Below are 22,161 nucleotides of genomic sequence, written 5' to 3'. Positions count from 1 at the left end.
CATCAAGATAGAACTAAGAAGAAGTGGCCTTTCTTCCCTAACTTTAGCTAAAAAAAACACATGGGGCAATAACAGATTCTGTAGTTTTAAGGAGAATAAAAGTTTTTACCTAAAAAGCAATTGCTAAATGTGAACATTTGTGTTTTGTAGGGGGAGAGAGGACCGGCTGGTGAAACTGGAGAGAGAGTGAGTACAACAGTACCGGTTTGGTTAATTTAGTTTTGAAACATTGTCACCTTTTTGCCTTGGTTTGGGACAGTTTTCTGACTGAGTGTTTCTTCTCAGGGGGACCCAGGCAAAACAGGCCTCCCAGGAATACAAGGGCCACGAGTGAGTGACACACTGCTGTTTAGTGTTGGCTAATGACGTCCGCGTCCCTTTTTGTTATGTATTTGTTGCATGAGAGTCTCATGGCTGATTCCATTTGTCATCAGGGTTTATCAGGACCCAGTGGACCTGCAGGAGAAAAGGTGAGACTGATTCAATTAAGAGCAATCACATGAGAAGCAGCAGGTCAATATGAACGTGATTCCATCGTTGAATGTTTAATAATCTAATGTAATGAATTTCCAAGCAAAGATGAAAGAATAAGTGAACGTGTCTGTTTCCAGGGAAATGAAGGCGCACGAGGGGAACCTGGCAGAAGTGTGAGCAATCAGTCATGAGGACATCATGGCATATATTCATTTATCTCTAATTTGATTCTGGATATATACTTAATGTCGATGGCAGATGGGTTTGTGTATGATGACAAGTCTTTATGTGTTATTTAAATCATCCAGACTCCAGGTTTCCCAGGGAAGAAAGGAGAACAGGTGAGGTATTTGTCTTCTCAGACAACTTTCAATTTTAGTGGAGTTCACTGGGAGTTCATGGGTTTCCGTTGTTTGTTGTTTTGCCACAGGGGGAGCAAGGTCTGCCTGGTGCTGAGGGCACGAGGGGAGAAAAGGGAGAACCAGGACAGAGAGGAGAGAAAGTGAGCCAAGTGCTTTGGAAAATATGTAGTTAATTGTGTATTGTGAGTGTGTTCCCTCAGAATCTGGCATGTGTCCAAATACCTCTCTGTCATTTTGTCAAGGGGGCTTCAGGTTCAGGAGGGTCGGATGTTGTCGGACCTAAAGGAGAGCCAGGAGAGCGAGTAAGTTCACGCTGAGGAGATTGGAACGACTCTTTTATCAGAACTACAAATGGCACAGTCACAGTGTTTACAGCTGCTGTGATAAATTCCTGACAATGGCATCCATTATTCACAAAACATTCCCTTGTTGCCACCTGTTGGTGGAAGTCAAACTGAAAATGCATAATGCATGTGCTCTTCCCCTCAGGGCCTCGCTGGTATTAGTGGAAGACCGGGTGCCAAGGTGAAAGGCCTGCTCTGTCTTCTTTAGCTTACTTTGTTTGTTTGTGTCTATTTGACTGTGAAACTGGTCTTATTAACTCTTTTGTCAGGGAGATCCGGGTGAATCAGGAGAGAGGGGAGAGAACGGACGCCCAGGAATCCCAGGAAAACCCGGTTCTCCTGGAAAAGAGGTCAGAGCGGTTCATCAGATCTGTTGGCTTGTAGTGACAGTTTTGTATCATTGTGGCCTTTTCAGTACTTTCATCAAGAACTTTTTTAAAATATATTTACTTCCAATTGTGAGTAGAGCTGGCTGATAATACAATTTTACTGTCATTTGACTTTCAGCTGAATCATATTGTGTTGGTGTGACCTTTGGAGATGAAATCATTTACCAATTTATGGAAGAGTTAATTGACAGATTTACCAGCAGCTATGTTAAGAATAAAATGACAAATATTTGCTGGCTGGGTCCAACTTCTCTGATGTGAGGATTTGCTTTACATCACTGTCAAGTCAGTTTTGAACAGCTTCATGGCTGGACAAAACAAATTTTTGACGTTATCACCTTCAGGCTCTGGGAAATTACAACGAAAATTTTTAATTAATTATTAGCAAAGACTTTTAGTTCATAAGACTGTATTATTATTGAATAAAATTGACACAATAACTGTTAAATAGCTAACTTTGAATTGCAACCTTAATAACCCTAAAGGGAAACTTTCTGTCCAAATAATGCTTGTACCTGATAGTTACATTAGAAAACCTCCACATTAATATCTTCACAGTGATGTAAACCATATTTTCCTATTCATGCCATAAACCACACTACACTACAAAGCTGTACCTGTCTTTCTTCACTCAGTGAACACAGTACAGTATACTCTGATGTAAACATAGTCTGTGCTGTCAGTGCTGTGATCAAAAATCTACAGCCTCTTAAACCTTCTTGTTTCCTCTACCTTGCATCTCTTTCTGATGATGACAATTTAGAGGTAAAAACAAATACACTTTCTGTATGTCTTCCATGTCTACTGTAATTTTTCTCTTCTGTATATATGATGTCTTCATTCCCATTGAAATATATTATTAAACGTGTATTTATAGGGAGAGAAAGGAGATAAGGGTGATGAAGGCACTCCTGTGAGTATGATCTCTGTTCTCATGTACTGTCCATTTTTCTTTTTATATCTTACTTGACAAGAATATTTATTGATGCCATTTACTTCATATATTTTTAGAAACAAGAAACCCTATATTGCAACAATTAAATTGTAGATATGAGAGTCATATTCTGTCTGTGTCATATTTTGCTTTTATTTTCCATCAGGGGGAGTCTGGACTTCCAGGGAAGTCAGGAGAAAGAGGACTGAGGGTAGGACAAGTGCCTTTGAAACATTTTTATAGATGAGCTTTAATATTAATAATTAAAAATAACATCACTGTAAAGTTTACTCAACAGACCTTTTTATTGACTGCACACTCAGGGACTTGCCGGTCAGCCAGGAAGACCAGGAGAGAAAGGAGACATGGGAGACCCTGGAGAGCACGGCCGAAATGTGAGACACATATTTATGTATCATCGTGCAGACAGCTTTTCAATATGCTCTCGTGCTATTCCACCGAGACCTTGAGAGAGGAAACGGAGAGGAAGGTCAGCTGCTCAGCATCTTTATTGATCTGTGTTCGATCGTAGGGCAGCCCTGGACCTGCTGGACCTAGAGGAGAGAAAGGCGAACAGGTATGTCGTCTGCTTTTTTTTTTTTTTTACAGACCGATAATATATCTTGATATCTGCCGGTGGTGGATTCACCCTCTTCACTTTCTTCTGCAAGGGACTTCAAGGGCCTGCAGGACCACCAGGAAAAGTGGTAAGTGTGTCACTTAACACTGTATTTTAAAGAGAAAAGTAGAGCTGGGAAAACTACAGTTTCCAGCATCTTCTTATCACCAAATACTTGCATTTCACCTCTGATAAAACAGAAAGCAGAACTGCATGTAATCTTTAGTGTTTTTTGGTCAATAGACTGATATCCAGGGCCAGCTGAGAGGAGAAAGAGGTGAGAAGGTATGTATTGTACCTGTGTGCATTTGTAAGCTCTAAAAACTTGTGTCTGTACATGATAAAGTATCCTCATTTGAAGTTAGTAATTATGGCCGATGCTAAAATACCTAAATAAAGCTTTGAAGTTCACATAAAATGTCAATTAATTGGATAAAAAAAAGCATGTAGCACAGCTTATGAAAAGCCCTTACATCACTGTGATTCCCAGGGTGATGCTGGTGACCCAGGAGAGCACGGCCAGAAAGGTCAGAAAGGTGAATCAGGGATTCCTGGAGCTGTAGGTCTACGAGTGAGTTTTGCTCCTTTCTTGCACTTTGTAAATGCTTCTCTGAGCATCCGATAGGCCACTACATATGCATCTTCATGCACATCGACTCCTTTCCCTGTAGATTTGATATGCATGACTGATGATCTTCTGTGACTTCTTCTTCTCTCCCTGCTGTCTATAAAGGGTCCAGAGGGACAACGAGGGCCTGCAGGCACAAGGGTGAGTTTGCTTTCTGTCACTGCTTCTCTACTTCAACTCACGTAACCACACTAGATATCTGTAACTCTTTTCTAGTTGGCTTTCAAATTTATTTACATCGCTTTCTCTTTGTAATGTTTCCAGGGTGACGCAGGAGAAAGAGGAGCACCTGGAGAGAAGGTTTGCAATCGATCAGTGTGACTGCTGTGCACAGTCTCACCTACTGTAATGTACTGACCGAATCTACTGACCTGTGTAATTTTGTCAAGACTGGGAAAAAAAATGTGAAAGATTTTAACGGCTTTCTGGTGAGTGACAGATCTCACCTTTTATTTCTTTGGACTCTGTTTCACGTGCAGCAGATTCCCAGTGGGGTGAAGTGCAAAGGGGCAGCAGAAAGCTTCATGTCAAAAAATTTAATCAAGCCACTTAAACTGTTTGTGACCGTAATATAACTGCAATCCAATGAGTCTAAATCTCTGTGTGATCAGGGGGAGAGGGGAGCATCTGGCTTAGATGGGCGTCCTGGTCTGGATGGTAAACCAGGTGCTGCTGGACCACCTGGACAGAGGGTACTTCAGTTTCAGCCACCTTTTACCACTGTAAAGCTCCATTGTGCGTAGAGCCTTTCTATATATCTGACATACTGCATTTGTTTTTATCTTTGTGTTACAGGGTGATCCTGGGAAACAGGGAGACTCAGGGAGAGATGTAAGTTTTCTTTCTCCCATTAGGTTGTGGTTGTTTAAAGAGATAAAATAAGCCCAAATGTGTAATAGTTAACAGTAAACACTTGATAATAAATGCCATTATTTTTGTCAGTCTTATTTACTTATATTTCCTGACATTGGTCATTTATGATTCTGTATCAAGCACAGTTGCAATCACGGACCACAAGCACTTGAGGTGTGTATGCTGCAGAGGGCACTGTGGAGGTGCTAAAGTGTAGTTTTTACTCCTGTGGCCAGTTGCATAAGCCAACTGTAGGGAATGATGTCTCTAGGCCAGTCCACTTTCACAGGAGATTATTACATAATATTGACCATAATATTGATAAAAGGCCAGATCTGCTTTAAACTAAGTTTAGTTAAAGAGTCTAATTCCTCTCTTATAGCACAGATGCAGCTCTGCAGGTGCTGATTACAATAAAATCGAATTGTTAATACCATTTTTGATCCTTGCGTTTTTCTTTTTTTCAGAAAATATACAAATGTTAAACATTTAGGCAAGTGCAATTCCTGTAACAATAAGAGTCCCAGTAGAAGGCATCGGGGCTTGTTTTGTTTTTTAAAGGCTAACTGACAGCTCACAGATATATATCTTCATCCCCAACTCACATGGCTAATGGCCCATTGAATGACCCAAGACTCACAAGCCTCCAAGCAAAAGGAATGGAAACTGCTAAATCAGGGATGGTATCAAATGTGGTGAAACTTTCCTGGAAAGGATCTCCAGACTGCATTATAAGTACCCAATAAGAGGTGCTGAGAATAGCTCCTCTTTTAAAATTACTTTTGTTCCTCTATCAAGCATCTTTCTTCTCTGTCCAGAATGTGACCATTATCATCCTTAAAATAATCTCCTGGATAAGAGACACTCATGTTCACATTCTGCACAGAGAAGATGGATGATTTGAAAGGAGTGAAGGAAGATATCTATGTCGAACTGGAACATCCGTCTCCAATAATGCAGTCTTGAGATCTCTCCCCAGAGAGTGTCACTACCATTAACACCTTGAGTCATGGCAGTCGTCAACCATTCGTTCCTTAAAGCAGGGCTTTTGTTGTTTAATGGGCACACTAAAAAGGGAGCGGCATGTTCATTAGGCTAATGCTTGCTAGGTAGCTAACTCATGGAGTGTCCCAAACTCCCTAATTACACTCCAGTCAACATATGGATAGATCATAGTGTACATATGCTCATAAAATAAACAAAAGACAACAAGAAAGTAACCATTTCTGAGCTCTACGTGCTGTGCTCTCTGGCCTAGCTCGTGCACGCCTCTCAGGAACTGACAGTATGCCACCAACTCCATGTGTAGACTACAGTTCCAGAGAGGGCGCTATTGAGCCAACTACAATAAATACAACCAAATTACAGCAAGTGGAATTATTTACTACATATACACTGTTACGCTTTCTATTTAAGCTTAGGATTATCATGAACTGGATGGCTTGAGAATCTACATGGACAAATTCCTCTAAAACAAATCTACACTCTAAAACTGGTCCATTCGCTGTGGTTTGTGTTGGTCTGCTCTACCAGGGTTTACCAGGACTAAGAGGGGAACAGGGTCCTCCAGGACCTGTTGGGCCTCCAGGCAATTCAGGGATACCTGTGAGTACAAATACCCATAAAACCTTTAATATCTGATATCGGCATCTCTCTCCATTACCATTATGGACTTATTTCTCTTCTCTCTCTTACTGTTTTCAACCATATTATCCCAAATGTATCACAAGCTTTGCTGTTATTTTTCAGGGTAAAGCAGGTGTAGATGGCAAACCTGGACCTCCTGGCAAAATGGTAATGCTGATTATAACTCTTCTTAGCTTGTATAGTCTGAGAGCCCAACTATCATATCCATATTTTCTGACATGCTCAACAGTGACAGATTGCACATTTTGGTAGTGATGTGAGTGACATATTTTGATATAGATTCTTCCCAGTAAGAGTATGAATATTGTGAGTAGTATGTGTTTTTCTCTCAGCATGTGCCCATGTTATTCTCTAATTGGTAATGGCCTTGACATACTGTTTCCAGTCAATGACATTTACTGATCAAAAGCAGTCCAGGCATTTATTTCAGGGTCTGCTGCATAATGGCTGTCTTAAGTGAGCCTCTAAAGCAGTGGCACTTAGTGCTCCTGCAGCGAACTGGCCATTATTCAGCTTTTTCCTGCAGAGTTTGTAATGCATTTTGTTTTGACTCATAGGGTGAGGATGGAGTACCAGGTGAAGATGGGAGAAAGGTCGGTGGCTGTTTATCAGTATCCTGCCACTAACAGGAAGAGTTTTAATCTTGTAGTGTTTAGTGTTCTACTCACTGAAAGTAATTTCGGGGGAGCCATTACAAGATTTTTGCAAACAAATTCATGTGAAAATTCATTTATTTTTTAGATATCCTATTATGAGGGGTTTCATGCAAAATTGCCACTTAAACTGCAGCATCTTTAGACTTTGATTTGCCTAAAAATTGTTTACAAAGTCAGCCATTTAAATAGAAATGGTTATTTTTGAAAATTGTCCTTTGTAAGTCTATATTTCACTGGGAGCCTGACACTGCTGTTTTTCATCTACAGGGTGACAAAGGAGAATCTGGAGCAGCTGGAAGAGATGTCAGTTTTCCAAACCTCCTTCATATCATTATTCTTCTAATATGTGGTGTAGTCAGTTTGTTTCTACACTGTATCCTCCGTGTCTCAACCTGCCCTCTTGCACCCCACCTTCCTGTTTTGATCATGTCTTCCTTGACTTCATTGCACATCAGCTCTCCTCCTTTCTTTTCGACTCATCACTTTCCCCCTTAAATGTATATTTATCAACCATATTCGCTCTGACATTGACATCACACTCTCGCTCACTGCTGAATCAATAAGCTTCTCAGAAGAAGCTATATAAATTCACTAGCCTCTAATGATCAAGCTTAGCCTTTAAGGAGGAGGCACTTCTGAGAGGAATCCAGAGGGGCGCCAAATGTCACAGTGCTGTTTTCATGTGCAAATTCATATTAATTATCTCTAGAACATCAGTGGAGGGGTGGCAGCGGCCACCTGCTTTGATTTTATAGTTCTACTTCTAGTATAGTGCAGGAGGATGTAACCCTGTGTCGAATGAATCTTGGTTATGTGTATTTCAGGGCCGTGATGGACCAAAAGGGGACCGGGGTCTAGCTGGACCTGTAGGCCCTTCTGGTCCCCCGGGAGCTCCTGGAGTGCCTGGCAGCATTGGTCCCCCTGGACAGGTGTGAGAGTGAAGTAAACATCTGAAAAATAGCATGGATCATTTATCATTTTTACTCAAACATGCTCTGTTACTGTCTCTCAGGTTGTGTTTGTAAAAGCAGCAGCACCAATCCCAGGTCCACAGGGGCCTCCAGGAACGCCTGTGAGTCGGCATGACTTCTCAGCATTCTGATTTTGTTCTTAATTACAGTCTTGAAAGGCTTATTGCATGTTAATGTGCTCATTTATGCTCTTTCCAAAATGAACTAACTTTTTATTTAGTTGCGCCAACACGTAATTTAGGTGTACCTCAAATTTTTCTGTACGCATTTTGGCACCAAATATTCAAGAATTCAGAGGTTTTATTACTCCGCCAAGGAGTTTTATTACTCTGCCAAGGAGACTTATTACTCCTTGACGGCGTAACATAACTCCTTTGTCTGTTTGTCTGTCTGGCTTTCTGTTAGCAACATTACTCAAAAATGGATCAACGGATTTGGATGAAATTTTCAGGGAAGGTCAGAAATGACACAAGAGCCAAGTGATTTACATTTTGGCAGTAATGTGACTTATAGTCTGTATCCACGGATTTGTTAAAGAGTTCTGTATCGTTGTGTGATAGCGGCATGGCGCCACTGTAACTATGACAACAAGTAAACACTATGCCAGCTGCCTGCTGATGATCACATGATTGTGATTCTACTACAAAATAACTGTTGTAAACTTATTTGAATTTATCCATCGGAAATAATACAAGGAACAATTGATTAAATTGTGAGGGTGTTTCCGAGTCCCATCAATTCCCGCTGAACGTTACATATTTAGGTCACGTGATTCGGTATCCGTACATAACGTACACATGCATAACACACGCCTGTGCTCAGCGCATGTCATTTTGTTTGTGGGTACATCTATATTAAATGGACATATTCTATAGTGCCATGATTTCTGCCACAATTTTTTTCAAGATTTCAGCCATCAGAAATGATATGACTGAGCAACCTTGACAGAGTACTGTGCTCTGAGTACTTTTCTTGTTGTCATATGCAGCAATAAATATTAGTCCAATGAGATTCTTAGTTTACGGTGTCTCTACATAGTGCTGTGATTAATCTATTTATAGTCATTCAGACACACTCATTACTCACATTTACTCATGCATACTGAGGTAACAAATATAAATACAAGAACAGTAGAAAAAAGTTAGCAACATGGGCAAAAATGTACAGTAAAGCAAGATTGCAATTAGTCTTTACAAATTTATAATAATCGGATGATTCGAATGTCACAAAGCCTTGTCTTTTGAATGAAAGTACAAACTCTAGCTGCATTTCCTACGACATCAACTTTAAAAGTGCTTTTTTGTCGTGTTCCTAAACATTTGTAGTTTCTTAGGCCATTTCATTAAAATGTAAACAGGAATTAAGGTGCAGATAAATGTTTTGCAGATTACACCTGGTATTTTTCATAGGGATAATTTGGGACTTACACTTAGTGAAAGCTAATGCTTCTTTGCCTGTATTCTAAGCTGTGGTGAATATTGTTTTCAGCTTTGACTCATCACTGCTTTGGTTTGCTACTGCCTGGTGCTCAAACACTGCGGGGAAGGTAGCTGCACCCGTCATGGCACGGGACGAGTTTCTTGCCTTTTTCAGTATTTCAATTTGGCACGTAGACGTTGCATGTTTTCATAAAAGTATGACTCCTTTTGCCTATTATCCCAGGAAAGACAGCTATACAGAAATAACAATAACAGAGCAAAGCATATTACTCCCTTGATGTATCAGGCTGTTGTGTGGTCTTGTTTTCCAGCAGCATCACCCTTTCACACACAGCAGCAGTGATGTGTGTTTTATCTATACGTATTTGTGTATGCTAGTGCATCCCTCCAACAGTGTCTGATGTTTTTGTCGTCTTTGCTCTGTCCTTCAGGGTGTCCCTGGAATCCCAGGAGCTGTAGGAGCCAGAGTAAGTACTAGTTGCCTCTACTGACCTCAGTTTGCTTTAGATCAGTAACCGCCTAACTTTATTTTGAACATTTTGTTTCTTCCAGGGGGACAGAGGTCAACCTGGCCTTAAAGGTGATGCTGTAAGTTAAACTTTCATCCTTATTATAGTGGAAGTGAGACACTGGGGTTTCCTGTCTTTTGTTTTGACCCTTTGATGTCTTCTTACTGGTAGGGAGATCCGGGTGAGGATGGAGCACCAGGAAAACCAGGGACAGCAGTGGTAAGACGTCCCCACATCGCCTGCTATGAAATCTGTCACTGTCCATGTTTTTATTTGCTGTGTTTATGTTTCATGATGCTTCTGTTTTACCACCACCTCTTACCAGGATGTACAAAAAGCACTGGCAGGCCTTGGTATTCAGGTATGTGGGCTTCACCTAATTATGATTTTATGATTTGCTTGTGTTGTGTGAAGAGAAATATAGGATTTGAATGTGGTGGTCGCATTTGAAATTAGGATGTCTTCCAAGTTTCATGGATGGTTGGATAGATGCTCTAGATAGATGGATGGATTCAGTTATTTCTCATCATTAAGGCTATATGGATAACTCTTGTAGCATAATGGTCTTGCTAATGGCAATTTTCCTAGAGCTTATGTAAGTATTATTTCTGTCCGTTTCTCCTTGTAAATGTCACAACACCATTTACAGCTGTTCATTTCTTTGTTCTGGTTTAAAGACCTCAATTAGTCTGAAAATAAAAATGTCATCAATCCAGTAGAAGAGGATTACAGAGTTGCCATGGTCACTTGTACGACTGGTTCTGACCTGTATACCTATGTACTTCAGATTTCAGAATTTCTCCCCAAATGGATTTTTATATGTTCATCAGACCTTACATTTTTGGACTCAGCCGATGAAAGGGAGACAAAGGGCACTGATTACGAGCAATTATAAAGCTGCTGAGATGATTTTCCTTCGGCAGACCATCACTCTGATGAATAACTCATTTTGTATCTCTATCCTGAAACACTCTATATACTGTATATTGCATACCTGTTTATGTTTCATCCCACCAACACTGCTCTTTGTTCCACTGCACTATTGTCACCTACCTCATGTGGGTATTTTAAGAGCAAATAAAACAGTCAAATTCCTTGTATGCACATGTACTTGCTTATGAATCTGGTTCTTGCAATTTCTCAATGCCTGGACTTTATGTGAAGTCTAAAGCATTCCTAACACAGACATCTGCTGCTGAAAGCTTTGAAACTGCTCCCTGTCTGATTTCTGCCCTCCATGCAGGTGTCTGATCTGAAGGTGGTTGTGGACAGGAAGGACGTACTCGTGGCCGCTCCAGCGCAAAAGCCAGAGAGAGGTGAAAAAGGAGACAGGGGGGAAGCTGGACAGAGAGGACCATCTGGTGCAGATGTAAGTGTGACTGAGAGCATCTTGAAAGCTGAGGGTAAAAATAAAAAGATTTCATGAAGGCTTCGTAGCGAATCCAGATAGGGAACTTTATTTAGATTTTTACTACAGTGTATATTTATTTAATTCAATTGCATTCTAAACCTTTTTAATTTCCTTTTGTGCATCAGGGCACTCGTGGTTTTCCAGGAGAGAGAGGAGCTAAAGGAGATCAAGGGGAACGAGGACCCGTAGGAGCAACTGGGCCTCCGGGAAGAGCCATTGGAGAACGAGGGCCAGAGGGACCCCCGGGGCCTGCTGGAGAGCCAGGCAAGCCAGGAATTCCAGGAGTTCCTGGGAGAGCTGGCGAACTGGGGGAGGTTGGAAGACCAGGAGAAAAGGTGCAGAGTGGAGTTGGATGAACAAACAAGGATTTTATCACGGCATCAACATGAATCTGATGATAATGTGCATATCTGTGTTTCAGGGGGAGAGAGGTGAGAGAGGTGACAAGGGAGATGCTGTAAGTGATTTTGTTAGATTAATGTAGTTCACTTTCATGTTTCAGCAAAACATTTTCACAGTCAGCTGAGAATTTTTTCTGTCAATCAGGGCAAAATCGGATTAACAGGACCAGCCGGCCCACCAGGTCAAAAGGTGAATTCCCTGTAGTTACTGGTGTTGATGTAGTATAAAGCTTGTGATACAAAACTTAGTAAATCCAGAATAAGGTTGGATTTCAAAGACATCTGCGTGTGTATATGTACTGTAGGGAGCATCTGCTGAGTCAGTGCTAGTTGGTTCCCCTGGTGCCAGAGGTATCCCAGGACTAGCAGGTCAGAAAGGAGAGCCTGGTGCTGCAGGACTAACAGGACCCAAAGGAGAACGGGTGAGATTTACACGTAGTACAAAGCCATACATCAGTACCGTGTCATGTGTTTCTTAATACAAGTAAGCTGTTTTAAAATTGCCTTACAGGGTTTTGTGGGACCTCGAGGTGATAAAGGAGACAGAGGAGAGACTGGAGAAAAGGGACGTGATGGCTCACCGGTGAGATAGCTTTCAGACGAGTCAGAATTAGAAATTGTAATGATTACGAACTCCGAAAGGAAAACGATTTTGCTGCTACAAACCTATCTTGTTTAAAGGACACTGATAGTTTGGAAAATACGTTTATTTTTTTTCTCAAGAATTCGAAGATAAGATTTAATCAACTCATATCTGTCTAATATTAATCGATGGCAAACTGCCTGCTAGCTCCGCTGAGCATATTGACTGTAAGCACGGGGGAAACAGCTAGATATGCTCTGTCTAAAACCAGTAAAGTTTGTCGACAGCATCTCAGAAGTGGTCACACGATTCTGTATCCGTACATGTCGTACACATGTCTGTGCTCAGTGCAAGGTCAGTTTGTTTGTGGGTACATCTATATTAAATGGCCACATTCTATGTTGCTGTGTTTTCTGATCATCAATAACTAATAAACAAATGCCGCATTTCTATAAACAAAACGGTGCATTTCTGACAATGGCGGAGTACTGCGCTCTCTGAGTGGTTTTCTAGTTTTTTTTAATATATATATATATATATATATATATATATATATTTATATATTTATATATATGCAAAATCAAAAGTCCAAGTATCCCATTCAGTTCTGTATTATTTACATAGCGCCAATTCACAACATCATTAAATGGCCAAAATCTCACAAGGCCAAGATCTCACAATATTACAGCAGACACTCAACAAAATCAGATTCCCTTGGCAACAGTTGGAGGATAAACTCTCTTTTATGAAAGAAAAAGTTCAGCAGAGCCAGGTTCATAGAGGGTCAAGTGGAGAGAGAAAAGGATAACAGTGAAAAACAGACAACAAACAGTAGAATGAGAAACATTTGGCAGGTTGGTGAGGCCGTTACATGAAGTTCATGGCATGCAATATTGTCAAATAAATGCATGAAGATTGAGAGAGATGAGGGTAGAGTAGAGGTGCTCGGTGCATCATTTTAGCAGCATTACTGAGGGATGGTTCAGCCAGCCTTTTTTATTAGCTTCACCAAAAAAGAATGTTTTAGGTCTAATTGTAGATAGAGTGTCTGCCTCCTAGACTCAAATTGGGAGCTGATTCCACACCAGATAAGCCTTGTAACTGAGGGCTCTGAGAATAAGGTGCTCGATTGGGACAATATGCATTAAAAGTAAGTTCTATAGATATGATAGATTTCAGTGGAGCTTGGTCATTAATGGTTTTGTATGCAAGGAGAATGATTTTAGGTTCTGCAGCATTTTGGATCAGTAGGAGGTTTTTCACAGAGTTATCGGGACATCCTGATGATAAAGAATTACAATACAACAGCTTAGAATTAACGTCTGTATCAACTATATCAGCTGTCATTTTTTTGTGCTGATCTTTTTTATTATTTCTTTTATATTCAAAATATGACGTGTGGTTTCAGGGAATACCGGGAGAACCGGGAAAACCTGGTCAAGATGGGAAACCGGTAAGTTATAATTCTGAAGGTGAAAAATTGATGTTAAACGTACTGTACTTTAGAATTTTACATTTTCATAAAGAGCATGATGTTGTAATTACTTGTGTAAATACTGACTGAACATTTATTTCAGCAAACTTGGTAAGTATGCGTTTATTTCTTATGAAAGCAATCATATAGAGTTAATGGTATAATCTGCTAGTTAGCTTCATATTTGGTTTGTGTATTTCATTGTAAAGTTATTAATCCACAGACATACTGCAAATTCTTACCTTATTGACAATATGAAATCAGAATAATTCCATGTCCCATCACAGGACACACTAAAGATTTATCTTTTTCTTTACAATTCACATTGATCACTAAAAGTCTGAACACACACAATTCTGTAAGTCATGATTGCTTGTGTGGGTCTAATTAACTGTAAGGAGAGAAGAGCAGGAGAGATATGAAGCTTTTCCTCACACTCTTTATTTTCCTTCCCTAAATGTCTGAGCAGGGTACAACAGGGCCTGCTGGTATTCGAGGCCAACCAGTGAGTAACCAGAAACCCAGTCTGCTTTTAGGCTTGAACTGCAGAGATAATTTACTGGGTCGGCTGTGAGAACAAAGCCAATGGAGCTGTTTTTTTTCCCCTCCTTGGGCCGAGGCTTCATAGATCCTTGAATAGTAGGCTTTTGCTGTGCAGCTAACACCTCACTCTCTAACTGTCTCTCTCTCCTCATGTGTCTCATCTCTGTCCATTTCCTTTTCTATGTTGTTTGTTTCCCCTGTTCCAACACTGTTCCCCACCCACCTGCACCCCCCCGCCCTCCTGTCATCCACTTTCCTTTGACTTTCTTCCTCTCCAGGGCTTGCCTGGGTTCCCAGGAGTTCTAGGCAGACCGGTAGGTTCTCTGCTGCTGGCTGGCATGCTTGAGCTCTGGAGGAGGGAGGGTTGGGACCTGTCCCTGTGATATCAGATACAAGTGGGAGTGGACCAAAGTCGATGAGATGCGAGTGGGCTATAGCTTAGACAGTAGGTAGCTTGAAAGATGTATCTGGATTTAACAACAGGAGAACAACTTATCAGGATGCACACGCTGTCATGTACCTCCCAGACAAATTTCTCCTCTTTAATCTTAAGTCGTTTGTATTGGAAACATCCATCTGCAACCTTGATCGGTTCCCAGTGAAATGTCCCCAAAGCATCCGTGTCAAACTCAAGAGCTGAAGTTCGAAGTTGCAGTTTTAAATGTATAAAACACCACAAATTCATTAGGGGAGATGAAAGGAAGCTGACTGTCAACCCGAGCTGGAGCTTTCGCCAGGATCTGGTGCACAATAGTGGGGGGGATATTAAATTGGGTAGACTCCAAAAAGCACTGTTGTTGATTTGCCTGAGTCTGCTTATCATGCATGCAGCAGTGCCTGCTGTCTGATGTGTGCTTATCCCTTGCACAGCACAGATTTTTTTTCAGAGCTTACCATGCAAGTGTCTCTTTGTTGACATTGTTGATCCTCTGTTTGTATTGTCCTACCTGTTGTCCTGAGTCAGTCACACGTTAACATGCTTGTATATTAATGTTTCCTACAGACGAGCTCCTGTCTGTCTGTGAATGACAATATTTATGTCACAATTCCACGTCATTCATTGTTGAGTACATAAAACTACATACGATTTACAGTACTCAATTTTTCTAAACATATTTATGCACAAATATGTTGCTTAAAGGGATAGTTCTACGTTTTGGGAAGTGTCAAGTAGTTATGAACTTTCTTGCCAAGAGTTAAATGAAAAGATCACTAATATGTGTTAGTTACTGCCTGCAGCAACTTAGTTTAGCTGTCAAAATGTGAAAAAGTCCACAATTCTAAATGTCACTAATCAGCATGTGACACCTCATTAGTTTAATCTGTACAGACTTACATGTAACAACATCTTATTTTGGTCTTATGGGGGAGAACTGTTTGTTACCCGGGAACATCCTGGACTTTTGTTATCTCTGTAAAATTGATACCAGAGGAAACTCCAGCCAGGAATTAGTATTTAAGGAAATAAAACACCAGTGATTATCTTGTCTAACTCTGAACAAGAAAGCCAATGAGCTTTTCCAAAATGGTCCTTTAAAATGTGGCCTGTGTACAACTTCAGGTTTCTTTTTTTTTTCTTGTTTTGTTTTATACTACATGTGGCTGTATTTTGCTTACAGGGAAACCCAGGAGAGCCTGGCATTAGAGGGCCAACTGTAAGTATGACACGCATGAAATAGTGTGCATACACAATGACAGATTCTTATTAACTACATACGGCTGCAATTTACATACATGTTGATGGCATGTGTTTTAATCAGGGTCCCATGGGTCCAAACGGGTTGCCTGGTCCACCAGGCGTCAAGGTGAGTTCACTGCATGTCCAACATCTCAGTGTGCTGCCAGTTATCACATATACAAATTATTTTGTTGCTTGCTGACCACACTCATAAAAAATCTGTTTCTTACAGGGTAATCAAGGAGAAGCAGGAATTGGTGTCCAGGTACAATGACAACGGTGGTATTTTCCATCTTTTAGACAAGAATGAATTTGCCAAAATAGTTACTCATATAACAGTGGCGATGCACAACAGATATGCAGTCTGAGAGGTTGTTACTCCTCTCTGCAGGGTCCTCCGGGTGCCCAGGGGAGCACAGGTCTGCCAGGACCTCCAGGCCCTCCAGGAGCTGTAGTACGTGTTCCCATAAATCACAGCTTCTCCTCTGGGAAAACTGCCTCCACGTTTTCTCATTAAATTCACTGAAAATCTCATGGTGTGTATCAGCATGTGTTCTTTCTTACCAGTGTATTTATTTTCCTCTGCAGGGTCCACAGGGCCCCCCAGGACTGTCAGGACAGGTGGTGAGTACACAACCCTAACGTGGCTGCTGCTGCTCTACTGTGGAGCGCAGTGAGGGAGTGTAAAATTGACAAAATGTTTTGACCCTGAGGCATTTCAGTTGTAACTGAAAATAGGAAGGTAATTAAATAAAAATGCCAAAACATCCACCCATCTTTTGTTGATTAATGGCACCTTCCACTACATTTTGTACTTTTTTTTGTAGCAGGCTTCACACAGCGTGTGTGACACCAAATCTACTTTTTCTTAAGAATGACCACTACAACCAACATTTGTGCCACCACTGAAAATGTATGAAAAATGTACTTCAGTATTCAGAGAATCTGACCAAAAAAATACAACAAACTACATTACAAAAGAACATTCCTTTTATTTACTTTTTTAACCATCGCTGATTGGTTGTTCATGGGCAGTGTTTCAGGTGAATTGTACATGTACCTAAAGACAGTTTTGCATATATAAATATGACTGCACATCCTTGTTATTAAATAAATATTACATGTTACAAAGCTCGTCTTTCTCCTCAGGGTGAGGCAGGTAAACCGGGTGTTCCTGGAAGAGATGGGGTCCCTGGGAAAGAAGGAATACCTGGATTACCAGGAAAGCAGGTATGTCTGTCTCAGTGTGTGCTTATGTTTATGCTGTGTTGTGTGTACATGCGGCATGAACGGTGTTGTTCCTATTAAGTCCTCCTCAGTGTTAACGTTGTGTAATTTCTTCCTCAGGGCATTGCTGGGCCTCCAGGCCAGGCCGGCTTCAAAGGGGAGCAGGGAGATAGCGGCCCTCCAGGGAAGGTGAGAACATGCTGTATCTACTGAGCAGCCTCCGGCTAAAAGGACAGTTAATGCAGTTTGCTTTGTGCCTGTTTTGGATGTGATCCCAGCTGCAGAATGATTTGCTGTATGAAGTAATAACACATTTCTCTGCTGCTCTTTCTAGTAAGAGTTTTGATCTGATGCACAGCAATAGGTGGTCCCTAATCCAAATCTTCCTTCAAGGGCTGCGGTCAGACTGCTGTTGCCTTTACACCAAATGGTGCTCCAGATAAATTCCCGTGCAATTTCCACTCCTCTTAAAGTTGTCCAGGAGTCCCACTGTTTGGGGTTTATATGTTGCAGCGAGCTGACACTACAAACTCTGATGTTTGAACGCCGATAAAGCTTAGTTGGCTGCAGCAGTGTGAGCTGTAGTAATAGGGCTAGAGCTGCTAAACAGAAGGAAACTAAATCTTCCACTCTCATCCAGAGTCATTACACTGCCGGGGAAATGCTGCAGTTGTGGGTTATTCAGCCTGGAAATTGTGATAAGCATAGTTGAACACGTTCACGTAGCTCTGTAAAGGAGGAAACTGTGGACCTGCTCTCTTTCTGCCTCTGCATATTCAAATGATGGCTCAGAGATGCCCTTATAACCTGGGAAATGTTTAGCGGTGAATTTATAATGCATGTCCATGTGGTAACACAGGTAGAGCTGCTATCTGGGCTGTCGGAAGCGAAATCTTTTGTGAATATTTGGTCTCAATTCATTTCTCGCTCTGTTTGTGCACTACGCCTGCTGCACAGTATGTGACCTGTTTAGTGGATATTTTATAGCAAATATGCAGCATAAGTATTCCTTGCACTTTGGAGAGTGTCCTTTTTTTTTTTTTTTTTTGGAGAGTGTCTTGAGTTGGGATTTAGTGGTAATATGAGAAGTTCATCTCCCTTTGCAAGCTGTCTCAGTGGTCTTTCTCTGTTACATGACTGTTATTGATTGACATTCAAAGAACAAATTCTCTGGCACTAGCTAAGCGAGAAAATTAGTTTTCACATGTCGGTTGCAGACAGAGATTATCTTTTGCAGTACAGCCGTGGATTTTTTTGTTTTTTTAATTGTAGCTAAATTGGGGAAAACCCTGTGGAGGCCTCCCTCTCTAAAAATGAAAAAGGGGCCAACCATGAATATGAATTTCAGCTAAAGCCATGCATAAATTTATGGATAATTGCCTTGAGTGTTCTATTAAGCACTCTGCCAGCCTGTCAGTCTGCAAATAGCACAGGCTGCTCTGGATTGTCTTGTATTAGTTTAAATGTAAGTTGTAGTGGAGGAGGTACAAACAGCATCAACATTGTCCCAGTCTAGATGACATTCTGGACACATGTTTTGGGGTTGTTGGTATATTCTAGCACACTGAATGCCCCTGTATATCTCTGCGTACATTCTGTTACTTCTGACAGCCTTGAAATCATTTATAAATGCCAGTCTGTCAGTTCCATTGGCAGCTATACATTCATATACACCCAGACTATGATAGAACTGCCATGTTTGACAGATGCTATCAGATGCGTTAGGTCGTGAACTGTTTTTTTTTTTCTCTCCATCACTTTGATAAAGGTTGATTTGTGTTCTGTTGCTCCATATATCTTTGTTCTGAGACTTTGCTCTTTAGAGTTTGTTGTATGTTTTTGTCATCTGAAACCATAGGGGTTTACTCCGAAGTAAGTTTGACATTATAAGGCTTTTTTAAAAAATGTATGTTGGCTTGACAGAACCTAGAACCTCAGTCACTTCAACGGTTATCAACTGTCTTTGTTAACCAGACTTTAGGCTCTGTGTGCTGCTATAAAAGGCCCGTTTGATGCAACATTTGATTCTTCCTCTGCACAAATGGACTGATGGCGTGCTGCCTATTTCTGCGAGGAGAAACAGGTTGTTATAATGGGGAGCTTTGAAGGATATGAAAAATTTATTACAGCAGAAAGAGCTGTTACTGCAAATAAGGCATAAGAGAGGAAATGCTGGTAAAACAACGGCTGATCATGCGAGTTAATATATTTATTTTATCACTCCTAATGACTGCTACTTACTTCTAATATCACAGCTGCACATTAGGGCTCTTAAGCTTCATACATTTAAACGTGGTACTCAAGAAGTGCATTTAGGTTTGAAACTGTCCCATGATAAAGGATACGTGGAAATCTTTGAAGTTTTTGGTCAATCAGTAAAATTAATGTTATTAGTTGAATATTTTCTGTGTTCCGTTGTCTAATCTAATCTGTATTATATTAACTGTATTCCCAGCGAAATGGAAATCAGCAAATCAACACGAAGCATAAAAACATACATCCATCTATTATCTATACACAACTTAGTCCTCATTAGGTTTGCAAGGGGGGTTTGAGTCTGTCCCAGCTGACTTAGGGTGAAGGCCCTGGACAGGTCACCAGTCTATCACAGGGCTACATATAGAGACAAACAATCACACTCACATTCACACCTAAGGTTAATTTAAAATCACCAATTAACCTCAACATGTTTTTGGACTGTGGAACATACTTATGCATTTTCCACATCGCCAACTGCATCCATGTAGGTTCCCATGGAAACATGATGATTGCTAACATATGGTTTAACAGGTTTACAGACATTACACATTCTGTCAACTGAGAATCTGTGTCCCTCATAGAGAATATCATCAGGACAGAAATTAATAAAAGAGTGGTCCTTCTTACAGCTGATTTAAATCCAAAACTCTGAAGAGAACCTCCTCTAGAACAGGTTGGGTGTGCAGCATCGGTCGCCATGGTGATCTAGCAGGTTAAAAGAGAGCCACCTGCATTGACACTGAAAACTGTGAACTTACCTCGCTAATCTATTAATCGTGCTTTGTGGGACAGAACACTGATTACCTTTCTGTGTATGAGAGTCGCCTGGACTTTACGTCTTGTGGTGAATCCCTTGAGGTTCTGGTCTTAAGCTTTTCTCTTGATTGTTGACAGGGATGCATGTGCACATACATGCCAGACAGCATGATGACTTTTTTTTCTGTGTGCTTAGCCACTCTCCTCATAATTTGTCATCATAAAGAAAAAACTGTGGTGTGATTTGAAAAGTCAGAGTTAACTGAATGTTCCAGTTAACTGCTGCCATGTTGAAGACAGTCAAGACATCAGTGACTTCAGTTTCTGTTAATTATTGCTTAAATTGACAAAAGACACTTGGAAAAACTAATTATTAAATGAACACTGTACAAGAAACACCACCTCTGCTCAACTGTGATCTGTCAGTGTTACTTGGCCCTTAAATAGAAACCACCTCCACCCTGAGATATGATTTAATCCCTACAGTTGACTGTATTGGAATGACTGCAGACGTCTGTTAATCACGATTGGCTCGGCTTGGTTTATCAAAGCTTGTGCCAATTCTGCCAATGAGAATCTCAATTAAGCCAAATTTCAGCTCAATAAGACAGAAAATGACAGAAGGTCAGTTACATAACGTTTTCTCCCATACTTTCATTTTCTCTGCTGCAGTGTGTTTTTTTATACTGCAGATAAAACATCACCGAGTATTTGTAGACACCAATCCCAATCTGCTTTGTGTTATCACACAACCTTTTATTAAACTGATGCTTTTTTCCTTCCGGTGCCGACACAGCAGATTCTTCTTTGTCTGAGCCACAAGCCATCAAACTTTTTAGCCTGGAGCGTCGCTTTTTGTAATGCAAAGCAAGTCCATCAGGTCTGCTGCCAGATTTTATAATGACCTACAGTAGCAGCCCCATTTACTTGCTGTTAACTCTCAGCTGCAGTGTTTTCTGAGCCATGGAGTTTAGCAACTTTTCCAGCACAGATGTGCAACTGCTATTTCAGAGATGAAATGTCAGTTTAGCAACATGTTGCAAGGCTCGAGCTGTTCAGTTTAGCATCCAAAGTACACATTTTTTCAGCCACGTAAAAGAGCCATCTGCAACAAGAACAAACCTCAGCATTTATTCTGTCGGTTTCGCTTTGTTTGCATCTAGAGAGACTTTCTCTCACATCTTTATTGCTTCCAGTTGTACTTGTTGCCCAAACACATGTACTACTTGGAAATGTATGCATGTAAAACATCAAATATTCCTTTACATGATGACTGTGTAATCAAATGTATAGAACAGATGGCTGTTCTCTCATGTTTACATTCTGCACTAGAGAAACTAATGTGACACCATGCTGCTATTTGCTGCTTCTTTCCTTTTAAAGTTTAACTTTACTAGTATTTATGTAATATTTCGACGCATGTTTCTCTATATTTCACGTCTAATTATAAATATGTCTATAATGTGGTCATGCATATTTGGTTAGTACCAGACCAGTACTGATTCTATTTACAAACCACAAAATATTCACGTTCTTAGCTGACACACCACTGATAGCAATGAATATATATTTAGTAACAGATACACCTCCGGGCATACATGGCCTGTAAATCTATTCAGTGGCAAAATGAAAAGGAGAGAGAAATTTTTTTGAAGAAGTGTGAAAGTGTTATATTTTACATTAAGAAACAGCAGCAGCATATTATAGTATGTTTATGATGACTGCAATATAGAGGCATATGTAAAGATTCAACACATGACCAAGTCCTGAAAACCGTTATTAAATTATTAGATAGCTTTTAAACAAAAATGCTGTGTCTTTTTCCAAGTGTACTGTAGGATTTTTAAAAAAAAAAAAACTTCTAATCTGAGTTTCTTATTTTTCAAGCAGTTATGGCATTAAAACTAAATGTTCAGAGACTTTAAACTTGAGTTATTTAAAACCATATTAAAAGTCTAAACACACACACACACACACACCTATATATATGTGTGTGTGTGTGTGT

The 22,161-nt window shown here is 40.4% G+C and overlaps 1 protein-coding gene across 6 annotated transcripts in view; it reads left to right on the top strand.

The window, feature by feature from the left end:
• The window catches only part of col7a1 (collagen, type VII, alpha 1), a 75,820-nt gene that overhangs the window by 31,954 nt on the left and 21,705 nt on the right, over nt 1-22,161 (top strand). For 5 of the 6 annotated variants that reach the window (XM_055010615.1, XM_055010613.1, XM_055010614.1 and 2 more), the window contains 45 exons: nt 151-186; nt 286-330; nt 435-470; nt 612-647; nt 783-815; nt 905-976; nt 1,079-1,138; nt 1,326-1,361; nt 1,450-1,530; nt 2,447-2,482; nt 2,670-2,714; nt 2,827-2,898; nt 3,036-3,080; nt 3,175-3,210; nt 3,366-3,407; nt 3,613-3,693; nt 3,856-3,891; nt 4,015-4,050; nt 4,362-4,442; nt 4,546-4,581; nt 6,136-6,207; nt 6,352-6,396; nt 6,807-6,842; nt 7,173-7,208; nt 7,730-7,834; nt 7,918-7,977; nt 9,747-9,782; nt 9,868-9,903; nt 9,996-10,043; nt 10,150-10,185; nt 11,068-11,193; nt 11,361-11,570; nt 11,657-11,692; nt 11,782-11,826; nt 11,942-12,058; nt 12,148-12,219; nt 13,628-13,672; nt 14,515-14,550; nt 15,856-15,891; nt 15,997-16,041; nt 16,147-16,179; nt 16,306-16,368; nt 16,503-16,538; nt 17,064-17,144; nt 17,262-17,330. In XM_055010615.1, the coding sequence (XP_054866590.1) occupies nt 151-186; nt 286-330; nt 435-470; nt 612-647; nt 783-815; nt 905-976; nt 1,079-1,138; nt 1,326-1,361; nt 1,450-1,530; nt 2,447-2,482; nt 2,670-2,714; nt 2,827-2,898; nt 3,036-3,080; nt 3,175-3,210; nt 3,366-3,407; nt 3,613-3,693; nt 3,856-3,891; nt 4,015-4,050; nt 4,362-4,442; nt 4,546-4,581; nt 6,136-6,207; nt 6,352-6,396; nt 6,807-6,842; nt 7,173-7,208; nt 7,730-7,834; nt 7,918-7,977; nt 9,747-9,782; nt 9,868-9,903; nt 9,996-10,043; nt 10,150-10,185; nt 11,068-11,193; nt 11,361-11,570; nt 11,657-11,692; nt 11,782-11,826; nt 11,942-12,058; nt 12,148-12,219; nt 13,628-13,672; nt 14,515-14,550; nt 15,856-15,891; nt 15,997-16,041; nt 16,147-16,179; nt 16,306-16,368; nt 16,503-16,538; nt 17,064-17,144; nt 17,262-17,330 (2,541 nt within the window). Of the gene's footprint in view, nt 1-150; nt 187-285; nt 331-434; nt 471-611; nt 648-782; nt 816-904; nt 977-1,078; nt 1,139-1,325; nt 1,362-1,449; nt 1,531-2,446; nt 2,483-2,669; nt 2,715-2,826; nt 2,899-3,035; nt 3,081-3,174; nt 3,211-3,365; nt 3,408-3,612; nt 3,694-3,855; nt 3,892-4,014; nt 4,051-4,361; nt 4,443-4,545; nt 4,582-6,135; nt 6,208-6,351; nt 6,397-6,806; nt 6,843-7,172; nt 7,209-7,729; nt 7,835-7,917; nt 7,978-9,746; nt 9,783-9,867; nt 9,904-9,995; nt 10,044-10,149; nt 10,186-11,067; nt 11,194-11,360; nt 11,571-11,656; nt 11,693-11,781; nt 11,827-11,941; nt 12,059-12,147; nt 12,220-13,627; nt 13,673-14,162; nt 14,199-14,514; nt 14,551-15,855; nt 15,892-15,996; nt 16,042-16,146; nt 16,180-16,305; nt 16,369-16,502; nt 16,539-17,063; nt 17,145-17,261; nt 17,331-22,161 lie in introns of all 6 variants that reach the window. The other variant, XM_055010611.1, reaches the window with a different exon arrangement.

Source organism: Amphiprion ocellaris, chromosome 5, assembly GCF_022539595.1.
Source record: "Amphiprion ocellaris isolate individual 3 ecotype Okinawa chromosome 5, ASM2253959v1, whole genome shotgun sequence".
Classification (NCBI taxonomy): Eukaryota; Metazoa; Chordata; class Actinopteri; family Pomacentridae; genus Amphiprion; species Amphiprion ocellaris.
The sequence above is the reverse complement of the archived record's forward strand: the minus strand, read 5'-3'. Positions and strand labels throughout refer to the sequence as shown.